Source organism: Saccopteryx leptura, chromosome 4 (assembly GCF_036850995.1).
Source record: "Saccopteryx leptura isolate mSacLep1 chromosome 4, mSacLep1_pri_phased_curated, whole genome shotgun sequence".
Classification (NCBI taxonomy): domain Eukaryota; kingdom Metazoa; phylum Chordata; class Mammalia; order Chiroptera; family Emballonuridae; genus Saccopteryx; species Saccopteryx leptura.
Genome location: NC_089506.1, coordinates 54,426,446 through 54,451,530, shown reverse-complemented (window position 1 = coordinate 54,451,530; position 25,085 = coordinate 54,426,446). Strand labels below are relative to the sequence as shown.

The 25,085-nt window shown below is 38.4% G+C and overlaps 1 protein-coding gene across 1 annotated transcript in view; it reads left to right on the top strand.

Annotated features, from left to right (window-relative positions):
* Window positions 1–4,629: 4,629 nt before the first annotated feature.
* GPR180 (G protein-coupled receptor 180) overlaps window positions 4,630–25,085 on the top strand; it is a 36,352-nt gene continuing 15,896 nt past the window's right edge. The window contains exons 1-3 of the mRNA XM_066380686.1: window positions 4,630–4,878; window positions 7,254–7,412; window positions 15,186–15,386. Of these exons, the coding sequence (XP_066236783.1) occupies window positions 4,734–4,878; window positions 7,254–7,412; window positions 15,186–15,386 (505 nt within the window). The 5' untranslated portion in view covers window positions 4,630–4,733. The remainder of the gene's footprint in view (window positions 4,879–7,253; window positions 7,413–15,185; window positions 15,387–25,085) is intronic.

Sequence of the window (25,085 nt, the reverse complement as noted above, 5' to 3'; positions counted from 1 at the left end):
TTTATCCCCGCCCATTGAAGGGCTGGGCAGAATCACCGGGTGCGCAAACGCCGGCGAGCCTTTGCGCAGGCGCAGATGTTCTGTATCGCAGCTATGTTAGGAGATATTAGGGAGTCTATGAGAAAGTGGGGTCTAGACCGTTTTCTGGGCTGCCACCAGCCTGAATTAGGTCTTACACAGATGGTCGGAGTTTTGAATGACTACCTTCTTCCCATTCTTTTACTACAGCGATCTCCACAGATTAGCACTTGCTGAGTTGAGAACTTCTGGGGAATTCTCTTGCATAGTATAGATGGGAGGTTGGAATAGCAAAAATGATCTGTTGCTGTTGTTGTTACTATTACAAACAGAGCAAGCTGCTTGCAATCATGGTAAAAATGTTTCCTAGCTCTTACTCTTAGATCGTTTCCTACTCTGCCCTAGCCTCTGTTCTTGCTTTTCCTTGAATTTACCTGGCTTGCCACTTCCCTTAGGCCTGGATGCTGTTTCCCCGATGTCTGACTAGGATTTACCCTTACTTCAATTCTGAGCTTGAATGTTACCCTGTTAGAAAGCCCTTTTACCACGCCATTTAAAATAGCAAACTACCCCAGCCCTGGCGAACCACTTTACCCTTAATTTTTCTCCATAATAGTTATAATAATTTATATTGAATTGCTTGCCCCTGCTTTATGAGGGCAGGGGCCTTGTTTCCTGATAAAAATCCCAAAGCCCTAGGATCAAACCTGGAACAGAGTAAACCATCATTAAATGTTGTCAAATAGGTGAATAAAAACCTGTTTTTTTGTGTTGGCAGAGCCTAAAAAGAATGGGAATACCCAGTATATGTAGAGGTGTCATTTGTTACCTTTTTAGTGGGCAAATTGATAATATATATGCAAAATTCAAATGAACATATCCCATGATCCCCATATTCCATAATGTATAATATAGGTAACTGTATGTTCATTGCTATATTGCTCATAGTAATGAAAAACTGGACCCAGTATAAATGTCTACTAATACTGTCACACTTTTTAAATACAATGAGTGGATATATAACCTTTTAAAAGAATATACCAACATGGAATGAGAACCAAATTTATTTTAGTGGATACTTACAGTTTTATATGACCAGACTACCCTACACTTTTTTTTTTTTTTTTTTTTTTGTATTTTTCTGAAGCTGGAAACAGGGAGAGACAGTCAGACAGACTCCCCCCGCATGCGCCCGACCAGGATCCACCCGGCACGTCCTCCAGGGGCAACGCTCTGTCCACCAGGGGGCGATGCTCTGCCCCTCCGGGGCATTGCTCTGCCGAGACCAGAGCCACTCTAGTGCCTGGGGCAGAGGCCAAGGAGCCATCCCCAGCGTCCGGGCCATCTTTGCTCCAATGGAGTCTCGGCTGCAGAAGGGGAAGAGAGAGACAGAGAGGAAGGAGAGGGGGAGGGGTGGAGAAGCAAATGGGCGCTTCTCCTATGTGCCCTGGCCGGGAATCGAATCCGGGTCCCCCGCACGCCAGGCCGACGCTCTACCACTGAGCCAACCAGCCAGGGCCCAGACTACCCTACACTTTATCATCTTACTAACTTGACCCACTCTTGACAGGCCCCAGGATGGTCTCCTGACTCAACTGAACCTTCTTCCTGGGATTTGGAATTGCACTAAGGTTCTAGGATCATCTAGTTGCTCTCCTTGACCTCTGAGGACCTACAAAGTTTGGACTTGCTGGTGGCCATATTCATTCAAATGAACTGAGGAATCAAAAAACCTGTCTTTGGTGAGAGAGGAAAACAGAGTTGATAACAAAGAGAAGAATGACAAGAAACAGTAAAAGAGGCTTCACAGCATTCAAGACCCATATTCTGATTTTTTTTTCCAGGACCAATTTTGTTCCTGTTCTTGGTTTGGAAATACCACATATATTTGCAAACACATGTCTTCAAGAATGCACCCTAAACTACTGGCAAGGGTTACCTTTGAGTGTCAGGAATGAGCAAGGAAAGGAATAAATGAGGATTTACATTTTTACTTCATATAATTTTGACTGTTTATTTCCCTAAGCTGCATAAATTACTTTTATAATTAAAATATAATGTAATTTTTAAAAATCTCATAATATTAATACCTCCAGTTTATTCCTGGTTGGCCAGAGATACCAGAAAATATTGGCTATATGATAGGAAGCATTCCCCCAAGCTTTCTTTTTATAAAAGGCGAAGTCCTTTGTTAGAACTTGCTTATATGGTTGTCAAGTGAAAATAACATATGCATTTATTCATAACAAATTTTAAGCTTCTATTCTCATGAAGACATAATCTCTGACCACCTGGAGCTTACAGTATAGTAGGGGATTCAGATAAATCAATAAACATTTGCAATACCTTGTGGTAAGTGCCTGGATAGGGAAATACAGTATTCCTATCCCAGAGGCACCTAACACAGACTTGGGGGTTTGGGAAAGGCTTCTAAAGGAGCCTTAGGGGAGAAGAGTAAAAAGGAAAAAGGAAGATGATGTGAAAATTGAATAGTAGAATAAGACAAGTATTTCAGCCAAAGGGATCTGCAAGTGCTATAGGCCCAGAAGCGAGCACTTGCAGTGTTCAATGAACTGACAGCTGCCCCGTAATGATGGTAATAGAAAAACTCCAGATAGAAATTTGAGAGACCCTAAAACAGTGATGGGCAATCTTCTGAGCTAGGTGTGTCAAAATTCGCCAAAAAACTGAGCATAACTCGGGTAGTGTGTCACTTCGAGAAAAAAAAAACACATAATTTTGTGACATTTATAGTTTAAATAACAAAAATGTATAATTGTAATATATAACTGTATTTAATAAACCAAAACTAATTATTTAACTTACCTGCTTAGTGACTTCTTTGTTCATCTGTCAGTCGGTTTCTTTTGTTGGTCTTGATATTATTTAACTTGTGTGGGGTGCCGTGAACTAAGATAAGTGAGGGGGAGGGGGAATTCTTTAACTAACCTGCCTATTAGTGACTGTTTTGTTGCTGAATTTCATTGGCTAAATCTTCAATTGAAGGTTGGTATTTTGTACACTTCAAGCCCAAGCAAGCGCTACTAACTTCATCTGTCAATCTGTTTCTTTTGTTGGTTTTGATATTATTTAATGCTGAGGATAAGGTCTCACAAAAGTACGTAGAGGGAAAAATTGTGAGTAAAGCCATTGCTCTATTTTTCAGGGTGCTAAAAGTGTCTGGTAATCGGTTCCAGGCACTCCAAATTTCCTGTTCGTAGTGACACTCCTCTTAATTCTCCAAGCAGCACCTTTCCAGATTCTCAAGCTTTGACCTCAAGTTGACAAACACCTGAGCCCAGATGCTGTCTTGAAATTCTGCAAGTTGCATCTTATGTAAATTAAGATGGCTGCCGCTATTTCTAATGGCGGGAAACGGCACCCATAGCACAGGCCCTCGCCTCTCCCAGCCTCCCCCTCACTTATCTCAGTAATGATAGTCAATTAGAAATCCACGACAGTAGATTGGGTGATGGTTGCTGTGGTTATGTGGTTGCTGGGAATGGTGGTCACAGGGCACGCGCGACATTTTACTGCTCCCTGCTCCGCCAGCCAGAAGTGAGGTCAAAGACCCCCTAAGGGCCTAACCGGAAGTCCCAGAACTAGATGCTCTGTGCCAGAGTTCTGTTGTTTTGGCCTACAGACCTCCAGCACAGAGTGTCTACACTACAGCAAATGTTTTATCCTCGGCTACTGCACCTGGCCGTGCAGGAGCCGAGGATGAATCGTACTTCTCAGCGTGCGGCCCCATACTTCTCTGGTATGCGGCTGTGTGTCATTGAAAGTGGCTACATGTGTCAATGCTGACATGCGTGTCATATGTTCGCCATCAAGGCCCGAAAACCATATTCTAAAGAGTAGGTTGTGCAATAAAAGCAATTGAGAACTTTTGAAAGAAAGTGATGCAGTCAAATTGCATTTCCTAAAACTTTCTGTGGTTCTAGAGATGGGCTGTGTGAATTGGAAAAAATTAAGCCTGGAGGTAGGTCAGTTGCCATAGACAGGATGGTGATACTATGAGGGCCTGGAGAGGATAGTGGCTGCTGCTTCCTACCATTACTGCCAAAAGAGATGCTAATAAACTAGTTAAATTGAGACTGGATGTAGACTTCTAGAGGTGGAGAGGGTCACTATAATTCCCAGCTGTTGGGCTTGAGATGGATAATGACCTAATTCAAGAAGACAAGGAATCTAGGAGGTAAAAAAAATCCATTGGACATGCACAAATATTTTTGAGACATTAACGTGGAAACGTCCAACAGGCTACATAGACACGTAGGGTTTTGCGAGAGTTTTCTTCTTTTCACCAGAAATAATGCTGTCATGTGTTTGTTAGGTCTTTGCAAAACCCATGGATCTCTGGAAAGCGATGAACCCACGCCCGTGCTCCCACGCATGCGCAGTAGACAATGAGGGAAATAATTTTTCCGTAACCTGAAGCAACATCCTTCTGATTCTCCATTTAAAAAGGCGGGAACTAGCCAACAGGCAAGGAGGTGATGGGACGCACGCATCTGCACGTCCCGCCCATTTCAGTCTCTGATTGGTAGATATCCTTGGCTCGTGGCGGAGGCGCCCACCTCATTGGCTGTCAGTTTCCTGGGCCGGCCGGCGGCGCAGGTCCTGCTCCTTCCTCCCCCTTCCCGGCTGCCGACGTGGGACTAGTAACCGCTGTTGGTTAGGGCTGTGGTGTAGGTGCCAGGCGGCAGGCGGGGATGGGGGTGCTGCGGCTGCTGGCAGTGGCCCTCACCTGCTGCATGTGGCCGCCGGGGAGCCAGGGTAAGACGCTGCGGGGCAGCTTCAGCAGCGCCGCGGCCCGAGACGCTCAAGGCCAGAGCATCAGCCACTTCGAGTTCCACGGTAGGTGCGGGGGCGAGGAGAGGGATGAAGGCGCAAGGACTCATCCCGCGGGCCGCACCCCCTGCCTGGAGTGGGGATACCTGGGGCCCGGCGGCCAGGCGGGGAACTTCACCTGGCTCACCTGGATGTCCGGCGTCTCCGGCAGCCCTCCTCCCACTGCAGCCCGGCGGAATCGTGCGATGCCTGTATTGCGAATCCTACCATTGCTGCCTCCTACCCCCCCGTCAGCACTCGCTCCCCGCTTAATAATTGTATTCTGCACCAGAAAGATGGTTTCTCCAACCCTCCCCATACAAACGTTGTACCGATGATAAGCTTGATGCATTTTTCGAAATGCTTCCCTCAAGGACGCAGCAGTTGCTCACTTCTGCCTCAGCCCCCTTATATTCACTGAGGCACTGCAATTATGTGTGAATTTAAGCCTCAGAACGTATATTTCTTGGGCTTGTTGTTATTAATATCAATTCGATAAAAACTACTTGCAATAAAGAGGTTTTGGAAACTAAATAAAACACCTGATAATCTAGTTGTCACTATTACTACAACAGTTTAGTTACTCTGCTACTAAAGGAGTAGATTACCGATTATGAGGTAGAGAACCTGGCAGAAATGCATGTGAGTGTGCCCTGGAAGCTTCATAATTTGTATCCTCTCGCCCGTTTGACATCAGAACTGCGGTTGATTCTTACCTTCTGGTCTTCTTCAAAAATCGATAATTCTTCAGTGAATGAATTTACAAGTCACTCTAGTTTTTACTGTGTTTATTTTGTACCCTTAAATTTTTTTGTTGGTACACACTCTTGGTACTCTTAATTTGACTACTATATTTCAAATGAATATTTGCTTCGATGAGGTTAGGATCCTTGATTTACACAATCTTTAGCATGAAAAGATCAGCATAATATCCTAGAGAGGATTCTTTGGGGAAGATAATATAAATGAGAAGTTCTTTGGTGTGGGAGAACAATTTTAAAGTATTGGAAAATTACAGAATTGGGTCAAGGGAGGGGAACCTGAATGTTCTTTTTTAATTTAAAGTTTTCAAAACAGCTGAGAAAAGGAGATGCAATCTAGTTTTCCAAAATCTAATGTGGATTAAATCTTGGGTGAATAAAATAGAAAGTCTAGAAATAGTTTTATTATTTTCTAGGTAACATTTTCAGTTTCTGAATCAACTGGCTGTCACTGTACTTTTTGAGTGTTAGTGATAGCAGTGGCAGTACAAGAAATGGCAAGCACAGTCTGGACAGTGCTGGAAAGTCTGGGGTGTCTGAAAGCTCGTACATGGGTTATTACGCATGTCTAGAAACGTGATGATTACTTGGTAAATAGGAGAAACGTACTGTAGTAAATCCAGATTTCTCAAGAAAGGTTGGAGAATTGAGTGATCCAAGTATTCTAACACTCACTCTACGTGTGTGTGTGTGTGTGTGTGTGTATAATTAATTTTAATTGCATTCAAATTCAATAAAGTAATAATACTACAACTATACCAAAATAATAACTAATTTAAAATGCAATATAATGTTAATAGGGCCTTAAAGTCATTTTTAACTTTTGCTAATTTATAATGTAATCAATTTATATAGGAGACTTAACACATTCTTTGATACATATTATACATTAAATTTATTTAAAATATTTAATCAAAGTGATAATTATAACAATAAGAGAATAGAAAATATTTAAATGGAAAAATGAAAAAGTCTCCTGCTTTCCATCTCCCCCCCCCCCCCCCAGCCTGTTTCCGCAGGGGCAGCTGGTTTTTGCCCTTTCTATCTGGGCCTGAAATGTAGTTGGTGTGTGCAGCGAGGCTCCACCGATAGTAGTCTTACAACATATTCTGGAAGTTTTATTGTAAAAGTGACATGTTAGATTTTGTGTCCGGTAAATGAACCCCCAAACTCATTTATTTAAACTCTTTTGCTCTTAGCTATGCTTATTTTTTACCTTAAAAATATATTTCAATATTAATAGCTATGGCATATTAAAAAAACAAAAGAAACTTAGGAAATTTCTATGGATAGTTTGTGAACAGATGTTGAAGACGTGGAGTAGTTGTAAAATGAGACAAAGATTCTATTACAGTGAAGGTCCACATACAGCAGATGTTGCTGTTTACTCAGTGAAATGTCATCACTTAGCTGAAGTATAAGGAAACACCATACATTGATTTGAATAATTAATGTGCATAATCTCTTGACTTGCATCTCAATGAGATGTTCATTCTAATGTGACCTCTCTAGTTAAGTGAGATTTAAGAAAAATTGTGTTCTGTAAATTCCCACTTTGATAAGTAGAGTTGTTGAATTGTCTAACATGTCACTTTTGTACAAGAGACCGAACTAGTTGGTAATTTTTGTTTTAATGTCCAGGTGACCATGCTCTTCTGTGTGTCAGAATTGACAACATAGCAGTAGCGGTTGGAAAGGAAGCTAAACTCCACCTATTCCAAGCTCAGGAATGGCTAAAGCTGCAGGAAAATAGTCACAGTTACAGTTGTAGTGAAAAACTATCCAGAGCTCAGTTGACAGGTGAGTATATCATTTTTATTTGATTGTTAGTTATGTTTTTTCTCCATAATGTGAAATGCAATGTTTGTATACCAAGATGTTTCATGACACAGCACACATCACACTGTGATGACACTTCATCTAGTACATTTGAAACTGAAGTTTAAGAAAACTGACCTTTTCCTTGATCAAAAAGTAGTCTGCCTTTTCTCCTTTTTCTCATTCAAAAAATTTTAAAGTATATCCAGATAATTATAAGGATATTTATTCAAACTTCTTACAGGTCACATAATTCCTACCAATATGGCAGATATATTTTTACCCATTGGCAATGTGGAGTGAATGATAACATTAGTAGAGAACATTATATGCCAGCACTGAGCTAAGCAGTAAATCTGTATTATCTCAGTTAACTGTATAAATTAGCCCAAGTGATGCTGTTTTGTAACATGTTATTGGAACAGGGGACCTAGTTGTATGGTGACATAGTATGTCATATTGAGATATACTAGTACCCCCTAGTACCCCATCACTTGTAAACCTTTAGGTTTACCTCTGGAGAGGCACTGCTTTTGTGATCCTGGTTGGCTGGACCCGTGAGCTCTTCCATTCTCATCATCAACAATCCCTGCATTAGAGTGTTAGCCATCCAGAGTGAGTGCAGATATTTTTAATATGGAAATGAAGAGCATGTGCCATGCTACCCATTATACTTCTTGGAAGTCAGTTAATTTTAGGAGACATTAGGAATATGAAGAATCCATGAGAAAAAAAAAGAGAATTCTCTCTTTCCTCTTTTCTCCCCTATATTGTCCCTATCATATTCTACATGTTGATGAGTCTCTGAATCTTTAGTCAAGTGAAACATAACCATTTCTAAACACCCATTGTCCTAGACTTAGTAGCTCTCTGGTTCCCTCATAAGGCAGGGAGCAAGAATGAGGAATAAGAGTAGAAGTTCCCAGTCCTTGCCACCCACTGTGGGAATCCTTTATTTAGATTTGTGTGATGACATTGACAGTATGCGGAAGAAGACTGAATGACTTAAAGATTCAGATATAAAAAAAAAACCAGACAGTTACATAAAGTTATATATCTCAACCCTGAATTTCAGAACTTTTCCTGAGAAATTCTTGCAAGTTCTTGTTACCAGTTTTTTTCTTTATACACCAGTTTGCTCATCTAAGTGTTCCACATATGTGTAAAAAGTTTTTGTCCATCCAAACCTGGTCATTTTCATGTTCCCGGGTTTAGGAATTGGGGCCATCATCCTCCTAGGAAACAAGCTGGAAAGCAAGGGGTCTTCCAGCATTCCCCTCTTTGACCTCTCTGTTCTCTTCCAATCTATCAGTAAGTTAGGTCTAAATATCTCTTGCATTCGTCTAGTTTTTTTCCTATCTACCCCCACCACATTACTCCAGGTTGCCATCGTCTCTTGCCTGTACTATTGCAGTAGCCTCCTATCTGGCCACTGCGGCCATGCCGATCCCTCTCCATCAGAATAATCTTTCTGAATAGCAGATTTTATCATGTCATATTCTCTTCCTCACCACACCCTTAAATACTTAAGTGTTTTTCTACTGCTCTCAGGACAAAGACCAGCTCCTTAACATGATCAGCAAAGGCATCTCAGTCTGGCCTTTGCTTACCTGCCTTTCTTCCCAGCCTCATCTATCTCACAGCATCGTCCTCCTCCTGCCTCATTTTATTTATAGTGCTGGTTTTACTTTAGTGCTCTCCTGGGCCTTTGCACAGGCTTTTCCTCTGCCTGTTCTTCCTGCCCCTCTTTGGCGCCTCCCTCTTCTAAGTTAACAGTTGAGTTTTTATAGCCTCTTGTTTTCTTCCACAGCACTTGTTATAGTTACCACTTCGTGTTTTATTTGCTTGTTATTAAATCAGTCGGTAAGAGCACTGAGGCTCTTTTGGTCTGTTCATTCCTTCCTTCCTTCCTTCATTCACTGAGCACTTCTATTGTTTCATGCATTATGCTAGGCACTAGTGATAAATCATGGACCAAAATATTGACACTGTCTCAGTCAGGCTGGTGGGTGTGACAGGGATGAATCACATCAATATGAGTAAATGTGAAATTACAACTGTGTAAGTACTGTGAGTGTTATTACATGGTACTATGAAAAGGAGAATTTAGGATATTCTATTTCTGAGTTAGGCATTTACTAAGTATTTGTAGGATGAATTATAGAGGTTAGCGCTTGAGGGTTTTTTTTGTTGGTGGATTGTTTGCTTTATATTTGACAACTCAGAGTCTTTCTTTCTCTAGTAAAAACTTACCCGGTAGTTTAAAGGTTTGAGCTATAGGAATGGATTTGTTTTCTTATATCACATGGTCAATATTATACCATAACAATATACACTAGCAAAATGGTAATTTTTGTATTAGTCATAATATGCCTGCAGTCACAGAACTTAGGTGAACAGGGAGACAGTGTGGTGCAATGGAAAGTCACTGAGACCACTGCTAGTACTGACAGAATCTTATCTTTGAGCCGCACTGTGCTTACTGGTCCAACAAGGAAGCTGCGGTGGCTTTCTCTGAGGTTTCTGAAAGTCCTAAAATGCTGTGGTTCTAACTATAATTCTTTAGGATGGAGTGCGCATCCATGGGGCTGTAAGTTACAAAACCTCTTGCTGTTTCCTTTTCTAATTTCTCTTTCCTACACTCTTGAATGCAAGGGTTTTCTTGGGAATTACTGGAACAGAAGAGCTCAGGGAACAGGACTTTTTAAAGAAGAAAATTGTTTTGTTAAATTTGGGGGCTTGAAATAAATTAAGTACTGGTGAGACGTAAACCACTGTCTACATATTTCATCAATTCTTTTTCTAATAACAAAAGCCAAGTCTTAAGAAAACCTATTCTCTAACTTTTATATGTTAGTTGTCACATTTATAGTATGTTATTATTTAGGGGCTTTGGTGCACTGAAACAAAAAACATATCCTTAAATTCATGACAGTGTAGTAGTACCATATTTGAAAATAATTCCTTGTAGAAATAATTCTCATTTTCTGGACATTAATGGGACTTTAAGAATTAATGGCCTTTTACCTATATGGTAATGAGTTCATTAATTATGCCTAATGCCATTGTAAAACCTTACTGCAGCTATGAACTATAAAAAGACTAGCAGATCTGAAAAACCCCTAATGTCAAATGTGGCTTGTGAGTATACATTCTCCTGGGTTAGTGTTTGAGAAATTATTTTTCAGGCTTCCTTTGCTTTCTTTCAGTAGTGTCATAAACAATCAGCTTTAAAAGTAATGATAAAATATTTTGTAGGTTTTTTTAAATTTTTTAAATTTTAGTGAGAGGAGGGGAAGCAGAGACAGACTCCCGCATGCACCTTGACGGTGACCCACCCAGTAAGCCCACTAGGGGGCGATGCTCTGCTATCTAAGGCCCTTGCTCTGTTGCAGCTGAAGCCATTTTAGCTCCTGAGGCAGAGGCCATGGAGCCATCCACAGCACTGGGGCCAACTCGCTCTAATCGAACCTTGGCTGCAGGAGGGGAGGAGAAGAGAGAGAGAGAAGCAAGAAGGGGAGGGGAGGAGAAGCAGATGGGCGCTTCTGTGTGCCCTGGCTGGGAATCAAACCCAGGACATCCACATGCCAGGATGACGCTCTATCACTGAGCCAACGGACCAGGGCATTTTGTAGGTTTTTAAAGCAAGCAAACAAAACATTTAAAAGCACTGAAAATTACGTTTCTATGTAAAAAAAAATAACAATATTAAGAGTACAGTAATTTGCTGTCAGATTATAACTAAATACAACTTTGTATATGAAACATTTAGTAATGTCTTTGTATATCATATACATATAATTCCTTTTGTACATTTTGCGTGTGTATAAATCCTTTAAAGGTGTTAGTATATTATTATTCTGTGTATTTTTGTTAATAGTATTCATTTCATTGCATAATATGATTGAACAGTTAGCGATATAACATCATTCTCTGCAATTCAAGTTTTGTTAATATTTTAGGTACTAATTATATTAGCATAGAATAGGTGTGCAGTGCTGTAGTCTTTTGTCTCAAAAACAATGAGTACACATTTTTTGTCTTGCCTTTTTCAGTAAGCCTGGGAAACAAGGCTTTTGACAAAGTTAAGGCAATATCACTTTATGAAGCACACTCTTGTTTTAATGTATATCTGCATAATTTAAAATGGAACATTAAAAAGTGTATTGGTTGAGATGTAATGGTTAATTTTTAGATTGTTTTATATAAAAGGAAAAGTACAAGTGATAGAACAGCAACATAGCAGAGCCTTTATATACTGAGGTCCAAATTATGTAATTGCAAGCTGCACATTTCAAAAACCTTATTTCTCAGCCATGTATTAATTATATATATTGAATTCTTATTAAAGATCTTCAAATATTTAATAGAAATTAGAGTCTATGTTATATTTTCCCAGCAATTGTAGTTTTCTTAAAGAAAAATAAACAACAGTATAAATGTCAGGTAGGTTAAGATAACCAAAAATATAATGCTGTGGTATTGTTCATAAATCTTCTTGCCCTGGTTAACTGCTATTAATGAAATTGCCAATTATAAAGTCTAAATCCTCAAAATTTAAATCCTGACTAGATACATCAGTATCTTGTTTATAAAGTTAACCTATAAATAACATTTTTCCAATTTTTACTAGGAAAATTTTCAATCAAAGGAGTTGAAAGTATAGTGCAATCAACATCTATATATCCTTGTCTTATATTCAGTAATTGTTAATATTTTATTACATTTGCTTTGTGTTTGTATGTGTATGATTTTTTTTAATCTAGCCACCTGAAAATATCTGTGGGTGTCGTAAGCAGTGTTTGACCCAGCATAATTCAGCCTACACTATATAAGAGTGCGATTTCTTATTCCTTCTCTTCTTTTTATTCTTCTCCATAATCACAATACCACATTACGTCTAAGAAAGTGGATCATTCATGATGTGCTCTAAAATCTTTCCATATGCAAATTTCCAGTTATCTCAACGTGTCTTTTATTTTTTCTTTCTTTTTTTTTTAAGTGAGGGGAGGGGAGGCAGAGAGACAGACTCCCACAGCATCCCCACCCAGGATCAACCCAGCAAGCCCACTAGGGGGTGATGTTCTGCCCATCTAGTGCGGTTGCTCTGTTGTTCAGCAACCTAGCCATTTTTTTTTTTTTAGCACCTGAAGTAGAGGCCAGGGAGCTGTCCTCAGCACCTGAGGCTTACTCTGGCACTGTTGGAGCCATAGGAGGGGATGGGGGGAGAGAGAGAGGGAGGAATGCAGAAGCAGATGGGCACTTCTCCTGTGTGCCCTGACGGGGAATCGAACCCAGGACATCCACATACTGGGTTGATGCTCTACCACCGAGCCAACCAGCCAGGGTGACATGTCTTATTTACTAAAAGGTCCTTTTCTTCAGTTGAGAAAAAGATCGAGACTGCTCAGCATGTGTGCAGGCAGTCTGGAATTGGGGATCAGGCCCATCATAATCTTATAAGAATACCTGGATTTGTACAGAATCTGACTCTACAAAGGATTTTTATATATTGTCTGACTTGCTTATGACAAGAATCTGAGCTAGCTAAGTCAGGTATCTTAGTTTCATTACTAAAAAACAAATTTAAAGATGTTAAGTAATTTATCTGTCAAATATTAATGTTGGTAAGTAGAAGGCCTTAGCCTTGGATCTCTTTTGCTCTTTATTATGCATAGTGTCTGAGACACTGCTCTCCTGTAACTTTGTAATTGTGTTAGCCAGTACCTCTTAGCTCGGAAGCGTAGTTTTAAATTGAGAAGGGATCTTAGACATCATTTAGTGTTTCTCAGAAGGGATACTACTAGCATTTTAGGAGAAACAGGTCTGTCTTGTGAGACTTTACTTTGGATTGCATGAGGTTTATCACAACCCCCTCCAGGTATCAGGTATCAGGTATCTTCTCAACTATTGTGACAATAAAACTCGCTATGTGTTTTCAGATGCCCTGGCAGGGAACAGAATTACCCTGGATTGAAAACCACTTATTTTTATAACCCCCTTCTTTTAAAGAAAGGAAAAGGAGAATTAACCTTTATTCAGCAACTATTATATGACAGATACCATGCAAACTGACACTCATACTTTAGTCCTTGCATCAGCTCTTTGCTCTAAGTATTATTTTCCTTTTACAGATGAAGAGAGTGTCATTGCTTAGGTAATTTGCCCAAGGTCACATAGAAGGTAAGTATAGGAGCCAAGATTCAAACACAGCTTTGTGTGGTGGCAACATTCATGAGTCTCCTCTCTCCTGCCGCTATATAAACCTGACCCAGCATAGTAGCTCTTATATTCTTATAATTTCTGTTTTTCTACTTTTAGTACCTTTTTAAAGAATTACCAATTACCAAAAGATTTTGGAAAAATCTTATGAAGGTACTTGTCAGTCATAGTTCCTAGATAAAATGGCTTCCTAAATTAAATGTTTTATTTTAAATGTAACTCAAATAAGTAGATTTCAAAACTGTCACTGTGCCTGACTGGTGGTGGAGTAGTAAATAAAGTGTCAAACTGGGATTCTGAGATCCCAGGTATAAGCCCTGAGGTCTTCAGCTTGAGCTCAGACCAATCCAGCTTGAGCACAGGTCTCACCAGCTTGAGTGTGGGGTCCCTGGCTTGAGCATGGGATCATCGACATTATCCCATGGTTGCTGGCTTGTAAGGGATCACTGGCTCGGTTGGAGCCCCCCGGTAAAGGCATGTATGAGAAGCAATCAGGGAACAACTAAAGTGCCACAACTACAAGTTGATTCTTCTCATTTCTCTGTCTCTGTCTTGCTAAAAATAAGAAAAAAAACCCAAACCCTATCATTGTGATGATTATACAGCATTGTGAATGTACTTAATGCCACAGAACTGTACACTTAAAAATCATTAAAATGGTAACTTTTGTATATTTTGCTACAATGCAATATACAGGTCATGTATCATAGAAATGTACACTTGAAATCTATGTAATCTTATTAATCAATGTCACACCAATAAGTTTAATTCTAAAAAACCTTTTATGGGCCTGGTTGGTTGGCTCAGTGGTAGAGTGTTGGCCCTGCATGTGGATGTCCCAGGTTCGATTCCCGGTCAGAGCATGCGGGAGAAGTGGCCATCTGTTCTCCACCCTTCTCTCTCCCCTTCTCTCTTTTCCCTCTCCCTCTCTCCCCTCTCTCTTCTTCTTCTTCTTTTTCCCCCTCACCCTTTTATCCCCCTCTTCCCCCTCTCTGCCCTTCATGCATTATGGCTAGATTGGTTAAGTGCATTGGCCCCGGGCTCTGAGGATGGCTCCAAGGATCCTCTTCCTCAGGCTCAAAAATAGCTCGGTTGTAAGCATGACCTCAGATGGGCAGAGCATTGGCCCCAGCCTGGGTGGGGGGGTGTTGCCAGGTGGATCCTGGTCGAGTGCATGCGGGAGTTTGTCTCTCTCCCCTCCTCTCACTTGGAAAAGAAGAAAAAAAAATTTACGTTACTGACCCACTTGAAAAATTTGAGAACATTTATATTAAAAGTGAAGGTTTCAGTAAAACCATTCTCATTTGTGGTGTTTCATGGTACTTTTGTAGTAATAAATTTTTTGGTTAAAAAACATTATTTTTCTCTGCTTTATGATATACAGACCATATGCCAATACTACAACAGGGTTTGAATTTCTAAGGCTCTAAGAATTAAACATGAGAATTCTAACTTCAGGGTGATTATCTGACTAAAACAATAAATACATTTGAGAGTTTTGCTTTAAAAATGCTATATTCTTTCTCTTTAAAGTATCCATGAATCAGACTGAACATAATCTGACAGTGTCCCAGATTCCATATCCACAAACATGGCACGTGTTTTATGCAGACAAGTATACATGCAAAGATGACAGTGAGAATTCTCAGGTGGACAACATACCATTTGAAATGATGTTACTAAACCCGGATGCTGAAGGGAACCCACTTGATCATTTTAGTGCTGGAGAATCTGGTAAGAATATACATTTAAATATGTCCTAAATACAGAAAAGATTTATGTATAAGTTCTTTCATGTGTTTTTAGAATGTTAAACATGTCCAATAGTAGGGAAATGTTAAATAAATCTTCTTATAGCCTTTTAATTGCTACACTATTAAGTTAAAGTAGAACACTGAATTTTATATTGGTTGATTTGAAGTATGTTAAAAATGCAGAGAATAAACAAAAAGGAGTATAGAAATATAAGGTTATTTTGTTGGGTGGTAGAAATTTGGATAGTTTTATTTTCTATATATTCTAAGTCTTTTAAAAATGATAACAGCATTTTTATAAACAAAAATATTAATAAATTGAGTAAATTTGGAAATTCAGTGTGGTAGAAATTTGGATAGTTTTATTTTCTATATATTCTAAGTCTTTTAAAAATGATAACAGCATTTTTATAAACAAAAATATTAATAAATTGAGTAAATTTGGAAATTCAGTGATACAGATTAGGAACTCTACTACTTTGTGTGACTATTCTTTTAATAGGTTGTTTGAGCAAATTTAAGGACTGTCTTTATTGGAACTTATAACCATTTTAGAAATGATCCAAGTTTATAATGCTTTAAAAAATTAGGTTTACTCTCATTAACTATTTCATCAGAATATTAGGTTGACTGTGTACTGTACTGCTGAAGTGAAATACCTAGCTCAAACAGAAATGAATGACTTCTTGTGATTCATGATAGACATGCCATAAAGCATCCTCATAGAAATGTAAATTAGCATGTCAGTGAAAACTAAGATCTGTAGGCCGTCTGTCAAAGAAACAGGATTCATGAGTTTATTACCTATTTGGAAGAGTCAGTCTGGTTAGAGAAAAATTTAATCCCATCACATCCCATTGACCATCAAGGTGGATGGGTGGAGGTAGGGCAGGAGTTGAGGCTACACTGTACAGAACTGATTACTGAGTTCAAGATGTACATTGCCGCAGATAGAAAAGCAACTAAGGAACATGTTACAGACACCATGTGACAAATAACTTAATGTCTGAAGAGAGTAACATTTTTCAAATATATTTTTGTCTGAAAAAGTATATCTAGCTAGGGGCAAAATGAGAAGCTGTTTTAAAATATATAGTTAATTCTGAATGTTTTTTTGTGTAAAGGAAATGGTAGTTCGGATCATTGTGGATTGTTATTGGATGTTAAGTCAGTAATTCCATTTCTTTTATCTTTCTAAAAGATACTGGCATTTCTTTTTCATAGTTTGGAAAGGCATTGATGAAACCCATGTCTACTCATAGCATTGGGTAGGTGGTTGTACTAAATTGTTTTTAAGGTTTCTTTACTTATTTTTAGGACTGTTCAAGGCTCAGCCTTGAACTATAAGGAAGTAATGCTCTGCTACAGTCACCGTACATACAAACCCTCCTGACCTTATTGTTCCCGGACTACTTCCATGCTGGGAGCTGGCCCTGCCCGGCCTAGTCCAGGACCTTGTGCTTGTCAGTGATCCTCCAGGTCCTTGACTAGCCAAGGAAAGATTGAAAGGATGAATCAGAGTGAGAATAAAGCAAGTTTTATTCAGGTAGAGAAAAAGAAAGAGGCTTGGACGGTCATGGCTATGAAGTGAAAAGTACATGTCCAGGTGGAAATGGGCCAACTTGAGAGTGAGTCGTGCATGGTCAGTTAGTTCTTGGGATTTTATGTGCTTCCACAGGTTGGAGGTGGGGGTCTTTAAGCTTTGTGGTGCCAAATTCTGACTCCACCTTCTGGTTGGTAGGGAGCCTTGTTTTTGTCACTTCCAGGATCAGAAGGGTTTCCTGCCATTAACTGTTTTCTCTTTGATCCGGGGGCTCTATCCTGCCTCATAGTGGAGTCTAGTCCTTATAAGTAGTAGGTCTTTGGCTCAAGAGGTTGTCTTAGTTATTGTCTGGATCCATGAGATGCTACTGTATCCTGATGTGCTTTTCTTGCCTCCTTATCCGAGCTTCCATTTCCTGTCCTTATCCAAGCTCTCATTTCTAGTCTCTTTCTGTTTTCCCAATTTGACATGCAAAACATTGACCATAAACCATAAAATGATCAAATTTGTGCCTGTGCAATGCATGAGCCACTAAATGTCGTTCATACTCACCCTGGCTCGTCCTGAACCTTACCCAGATCTAGTATTTTTTTCAACGTCTTGTGTATGGTTAGCTTTTTCTTTAGGGTTCATACTAACCATTCTGACTCAGTTCTTAATCCTAACTTCTGATTGATGTTCTCTGTGACTGATTTTGAGTAGATGCTTCTACTTAGGTCTGAAATCAGATTTTACTTTTATTTTTTTTATTTTTATTTTTGCTGATGATAATGATAACAAAAGGTTTATTTCTGTATATTTTCACCTTTTCTTTTATCACACCTAAGGTGGGTTTTTGTTGTTGTTGTTTTGTTTTTGTCTTTTTTTTACTAATTTTACTAGGATGACATCAATAAATCAGGGTACATATATTCAAAGAAAACATGTCCAGGTTATCTTGTCAATCAATTATGTTGCATACCCATCACCCAAAGTCATATTGTCCTCCATCACCTTCTATCTAGTTTTCTTTGTGCCCCTCCCCCTCCCCCTTTTCCTCTCCCCCCCCCCCCCTGTAATCACCACACTCTTATCAATGTCTCTTAGTCTCGTTTTTATGTCCCACCTACGTATGGAATAATGCAGTTCTTGGTTTTTTCTGATTTACTTATTTCACTTCATATAATGTTATCAGGATCCCACCATTTTGTTGTAAATGATCCGATGTCATCATTTCTTATGGCTGAGTAGTATTCCATAGTGTATATGTGCCACATCTTCATCCAGTCTTCTATTGAAGGCTTTTTGGTTGTTTCCATGTCTTGGCCACTGTGAACAATGCTGCAATGAACATGGGGCTGCATGTGTCTTTACGTATCAATGTTTCTGAGTTTTGGGGGTATATACCCAGTAGAGGGATTGCTGGGTCATAAGTTAGTTCTATTTTCAGTTTCTTGAGGAACCACCATACTTTCTTCCATAATGGTTGTACTACTTTACAGTCCCACCAACAGTGAATGAGGGTTCCTTTTTCTCCACAGCCTCTCCAACATTTGCTATTACCTGTCTTGTTAATAGCTAATCGAACAGGTGTGAGGTGGTATCTCATTGCACTTTTGATTTGCATTTCTCTAATAGTTTAGTGAAGAGCATCTTTTCATATATCTGTTGGCCATTTGTATTTCTTCCTGAGAGAAGTGTCTGTTCATGTCCTCTTCCCATTTTTTATTGGATTGTTTGTTTATTTGTTGTTGAGTTTTATGAGTTCTTTGTATATTTTGGATATTAGGCCCTTATCTGAGCTGTTGTTTAAAAATATCATTTCCCATTTAGTTGGCTGTTTATTTTGTTGTCAGTTTCTCTTGCTGAGCAAAAACTTCTTAGTCTGATGTAGTCCCATTCATTTATTTTTGCCTTCACTTCCCTTGCCTTTGGAGTCAAATTCATAAAATGCTCTTTAAAACCAAGGTCCATGAGTTTAGAAGCTGTGTCTTCTTCTATGTACTTTAATGTTTCAGGTCTTATATTTAGGTCTTTGATCCATTTTGAATTAATTTTAGTACGAGGGAACAAACTGTAGTCGAGTTTCATTCTTTTGCATGTGGCTTTCCAGTTTTCCCAGCACCATTTGATGAAGAGGCTTTCTTTTCTCCATTGTGTGTTGTTGGCCCCTTTATCAAAAATTATTTGACCATATATATGTGGTTTTATTTCTGGGCTTTCTATTCTGTTCCATTGATCTGAATGTCTATTTTTCTGTCAATACCATGCTGTTTTGATTGTCGTGGCTCTATAATATAGTTTGAAGTTAGGTATTGTAATGCCCCCAGCTTCGTTCTTTTTCTTTAGGATTGCTTTGGCTATTCGGGGTTTTTTATAGTTCCATATAAATCTGATGAATTTTTTGTTCCATTTCTTTAAAAAATGTCATTGGAATTTTGATGAGAATTGCATTAAATTTGTATATTGCTTTGGGTAATATGGCCATCTTGATTATATTTATTCCTATCCAAGAACAAGGAATATTCTTCAATCTCATTGTATCTTTTTCGACTTCCCTTAACAATGGTTTGTAGTTTTCATTATATAAGTCCTTTAGGTTCTTTGTTATGTTTATTCCTAGGTATTTTATTTTTTTTGTTGTAATCATGAAGGGGATTATTTTTTTGAGTTTGTTTTCAAATGTTTCATTGTTGGCATATAGAAAGGCTATGGACTTTTGTATGTTAATTTTGTATCCTGCTACCTTACTGTATTGGCTTATTGTTTCTAGTAGTCTTTTTGTAGATTCTTTGGGGTTTTCGATGTATAGGATCATATCATCTGCAAGAAGTGATACCTTTACTTCTTCTTTTCCGATACGGATGCCTTTTATTTCTTTGTCTTGTCTGATTGCTCTGGCTAGAACCTCTAGCACCACATTAAATAAGAGTGGAGAGAGTGGACAACCCTGTCTTGTTCCTGACTTAAGGCGGAAAGCCTTCAGTTTTGTGCCGTTTAATATGATGTTAGCTGATGGTTTATCATATATAGCCTTTATCATGTTGAGATATTTTCCTTCTATACCCATTTTGTTGAGAGTCTTAAACATAAAATTGTGTTGTATTGTATCGAATGCCTTTTCTGCATCTATTGATAAGATCATGTGGTTTTTGTTCTTTGTTTTGTTGATATGTTGTACTACGTTAACTGTTTTACATATGTTGAACCATCCTTGAGATTCTGGGATGAATCCCACTTGATCATGATGTATTATTTTTTTAATATGTTGTTGTATTTGATTTGCTAGTATTTTGTTTAGTATTTTAGCATCTGTATTCATTAGAGATATTGGTCTGTAGTTTTCTTTTTTTGTGCCGTCCTTGCCTGGTTTCAGTATGAGGGTTATGTTGGCCTCATAAAATGTGTTTGGAAGTATTGCTTCTTCTTCAATTTTTTGGAAGACTTTGAGTAGAATAGGAACCAAATCTTCTTTGAATGTTTGATAGAATTCGCTAGTATGACCGTCTGGGCCTGGACTTTTATTTTTGGAGAGGTTTTTTAATAGAGGTTTTTTCTATTTCTTCCTACTAATTGCTCTGTTTAGGCTTTCTGCTTCTTCTTGACTCAGTCTAGGGAGGTTGTATTGTTCTAGGAATTTATCCATTTCTTCTAGATTGTTGAATTTAGTGGCATAAAGTTTTTAATAGTATTCTACAATAATTCTTTGTATATCTATGATGTCCATGGTGATTTCTCCTCTTTCATTTTGGATTTTGTTTATATGAGTTCTTTCTCTTTTTTCCTTGGTAAGTTTTGCCAAGGGTTTGTCAATTTTGTTGATCTTTTCAAAGAACCAGCTCCTTGTTCTATTAATTTTTTCTATAGTTTTTCTGTTCTCTATTTCATTTATTTCTGCTCTGATTTTTATTATCTCCTTTCTTCGGCTGGTTTTGGGTTGTCTTTGTTCTTCTTTTTCCAGTTCCTTAAGGTGTGAAGTTCAGTGGTTCACTTGGGCTCTCTCTTGTTTGTTCATATAGACCTGAAGTGATATGAACTTCCCTTTTATCACTGTTTTTGCTGCATCCCATAGATTCTGATATGTCGTACTGTCATTTTCATTTGTCTGTATATATCTTTTGATCTCTGTGCTTATTTCTTCTTTGACCCATTCATTTTTTAAAAGTATGTTGTTTAGTTTCCACATTTTTGTGGGGGTTTTTTCTTCTTTTTTGCAGTTGAATTCTAGTTTCAAGGCTTTATGATCAGAAAATACACTTGGTACAACTTCAGTTTTTCTGAATTTGCTGATGTTGTTTTTGTGGCCCAAAATATGGTCAATTCTTGAGAATGATCCATATACACTGGAGAAAAATGTATATTCTGATGTTTTGAGATGAAATGTCCTGTTGATGTCTATCATATCCAGGTGCTCTAGTGTTTTGTTTAAGGCCACTATATCTTTATTAATTCTCTGTTTGGATGACCGATCTAGAGCCATCACTGTTGTATTGAGTTCTCCAAGTATGATTGTATTTTTGTCAGTTTTTGTTTTAAGGTCAATAAGTAGCTGTCTTATATATTTTGGTGCTCATTGGTTTGGTGCATATATATTAAGAATTATTATGTCTTCTGATTCAGCGTCCCCTTAATCATTATGAAATGACCACTTTTGTCTCTGAGTACTTTTGCTGTCTTGTAGTCAGCATTATCAGATATGAGTATTGCTACGCCTGCTTTTTTTGGATGTTATTTGCTTGGAGTATTGTTTTCCAGCCTTTTACTTTGAATTTGTTTTTATCCTTGTTTAGATGAGTTTCTTGTAGGCAGCATACAGTTGGATTTTCTTTTTTAATCCATTCTGCTACTCTGTGCCTTTCTATTGGTGAGTTTAATTCGTTTACATTTAGTGTAATTATTGACACTTGTGAGTTTCCTATTGCCATTTTATACATTGCTTTCTGTTAGTTTTGTGTCTTTTTTGATTCTTCTCTTTCGTTTTTCTATTTTTTGTTTTTGTTTGGTTGTATTCCATACATCTTTCCTCTGTTGCTATCTTTTTTAAATCATGTGCTTCTGTGGTGGTTTTTTCAATGGTGGTTACCATTAAGTAATGAAAAGGGTTCCTACCCTGTTCATTGTAGTGCACTATCTTGTGAGTACTTTTGCACTCCATCGTCCTTTGCTACTGTTAATCTCCGTCCTCCCCCCTCCCTTTTTTTTTGTTGTCACAGTTTAAATTTCGTTTTATTGTGTTCTTGGTGGAGCTTTTACCTGTGGTTTTGTTTTGTTTTGTTCTTTTTATCTGGTTGGAAAACCCCCTTTAGTAATTCCTGGAGTGGGGGTTTTCTGATGATAAATTCTCTCATCTTATCTGTATCTGTGAAAGTTTTTATTTGTCCTTCTTATTTGAAGGATAGCTTTGATGGGTATAGTATTCATGGCTGAAAGTTCCTCTCTTTCAGGACTTTAAATATTGGGGTCCACTCTCTTCTAGCTTGTAGAGTTTCTGCTGAGAAATCTGATGATAATCTAATGGGCCTTCCTTTATATGTCGTATTCTTCTTTTCCCTGGCTGCCTTGAGAATTTTTTCTTTGTCGTTGGTTTGTGCTAATTTCATTATGATGTGCCTTGAAGTAGGTTTGTTAGGGTTAAGAAAACTCGGTGTTCTGTTTGTTTTTTGAATTTGAGGCTTTAGTTCTTTCCACAGGCTTGGCAAGTCCTCATCAATTATTTGTTTGAATATGTTCTCCATTCCATTTTCTCTCTCTTCTCCCTCTGATATACCTATTATTCTTATGTTATTCTTTTTGATGGAGTCAGAGAATTCCTGTAGGGCTTTCTCTTTTTTTAAATTTTTGAGCCTCTTTCTTCTCTCTGTTGTGCCTCAAGTTGCTTGTCTTCTATTTCACTAATGCTATCTTCTATCTGGCCTGTTCTATTAGCTAAGCTTGTTACCTCGTTTTTCAGCTCATGAATGGAGTTTTTCATCTCTGTTAGATTTGTTTTTATAGTTTGAATTTTTTTGGTAATATATTCTTTGTGTTCATTGAGTTGTTTTCTGAGCTCCCTAAATTGCCTTTCTATGTTTTCTTGTATATCTCTGAGTATTTTTAGGATTTCTATTTTAAATTCTCTGTCATTTAGCTCCAAGGTTTCCAATATATTAAATTTTTTCTCCATAGATTTTTCCTCATCTATATGTGCTACCTCTCTGTCTTTTTTATCCATGATATTTGATTTCCTTTTTCTTAATGGCATCTGAGGGTGGTTTTGTTGATAGTATTAATGAGAATGAATAAAGAATAAAAAGTTAAAAAAATAAAAATTAAAAATAAAAAAGAATAAAAAAAATTTTTAACCCCCCCCTTTTTTTCCTCTCCTCTCGTCTCCCCTTCTTCTTGAGAAAATCTTGTGGTGAACTGTGAATTATATTGTGCTAAATAGAACAAAAACTACCTTTAATGGAGGGCCTGAGTTGGGGACAAGTGATAATGGGGCAAAAAAGGGGGTATGGACCCACAAAATTCAAAAAAGGAAAAAATTTGGGTCAAGAATAAAATGATTTGCTTTTAGGTGATGGTTGACTAAGAGATATGATGTGAGGAATAAGAGGGAAGCAGAAAAAGGGGAAAAAAATTTAAAAATTACTATTGTATTTAGTGGAGCAAGAACTAGATAAAATGGAGAGCTAGGATTGGGAGCACTGCTAGTGAGTTAAAAAAAAAAAAAATGAGGTAAAAAAACCCCAAAGCACCACAAAGAAAAATTTGAGTCCCAGATAAAATAATTTGTTCGTGATTGAGGATTGAATGAGAGGAAAAGTAAAGGAGAAAAGAAGAAACTAATATAGAGGGAGAAAAAAAAGAAAGAGAAAAACACAAAAAGAAGAAAAAAGAAAAGGAGAGAGAGAGAGAGAGAGTCAAGGGTTTTGGAGTGCAACCCTCATAGAGAGAAAGGAAAAAGAAAGAAAAGATAATGGGAGATGTAACACTTATGGGTAGTGTAGTTCAAGGAGAGGAGATAGTAAGACTAGCAGAAAATTAAATGACCAAATTGGAAGAGGAAGAAAATAATCAAGAAAAGAAGATAAGAGAAACAAACGTGCAATATAGTAAAATGGGATAGGTTATAAAGTCTGTGGATTATTCTTGATTTTGAGAGGTTATCTTCTTGCTTTTTCTTTTCTCTTCCTCTTCCTGGTCGGTGACCTGTACCCCGGTGTCTGCCCCTATGGCACGCTCAGGTAGAGGTTTGCAGTTGATAAGTCTCTATGGCGATGTCATATACTGGGCTTCAGTCTCGCTGGCAGTCGAGGCTATTAGCATTTGCAGGCTCCGCCAATGAGAGAGTCCGTGTTCCCGGAGCCTCTCTCCTAGTCTTTCCTTCCTGAATTAGTAGCCTGATGATCCAGCTATGGTGTTGCTGCTGCCTCTGCCTTCGCGATTAGTGTGGAACTTCTGGAGGCTCCAAGGACAGATTTTTCTGTCTTTGGTTGAAGATCTTGTTGAATTTTTGGGGAGATTTATCGGTATCGCTCCTTATGGCGCCATTTCTCTGACGTCACTCTTCAGTTTTCATTTTTTTAATGCCAGGATGGGAAGAGTTACATTGGTCATGTCATCAATAATATTGAAATGAGAGACAACCTCATTATATTGAGTATTTATTGCAATATTTTCCCTAAGCATGGGATTCTGTACAAGGCAAATCTATAAGAATTGATTATCAGAAAGTGCCAGAGTACTCAAAAATATTCAAATTTGTTATGGGACTGGCTTAATTCTTAAGGATTACATTCTATTGATTAAAATGCCTAAAGGCCTTAAAATATGATTACTTCTACATTGCCATAAAATATGATAAATTCTACATTGAAGTATAAATCAGTGTTTCTTAACCCATCACTGTGCATGCATCTGGAAGGCTTTTTGTTTTTTGGGGTTTTTTTGCATTTTTCCGAAGCTGGAAATGGGGAGAGACAGTCAGACAGACTCCTGCATGCGCCCGACCGGGATCCACCCGGCACGCCCACCAGGGGGCGATGCTCTGCCCATCCGGGGCGTCGCTATGTTGCGACCAGAGCCACTCTAGCGCCTGGGGCAGAGGCCACAGAGCCATCCCCAGCTCCCGGGCCATCTTTGCTCAAATGGAGCCTTGGCTGCGGGAGGGGAAGA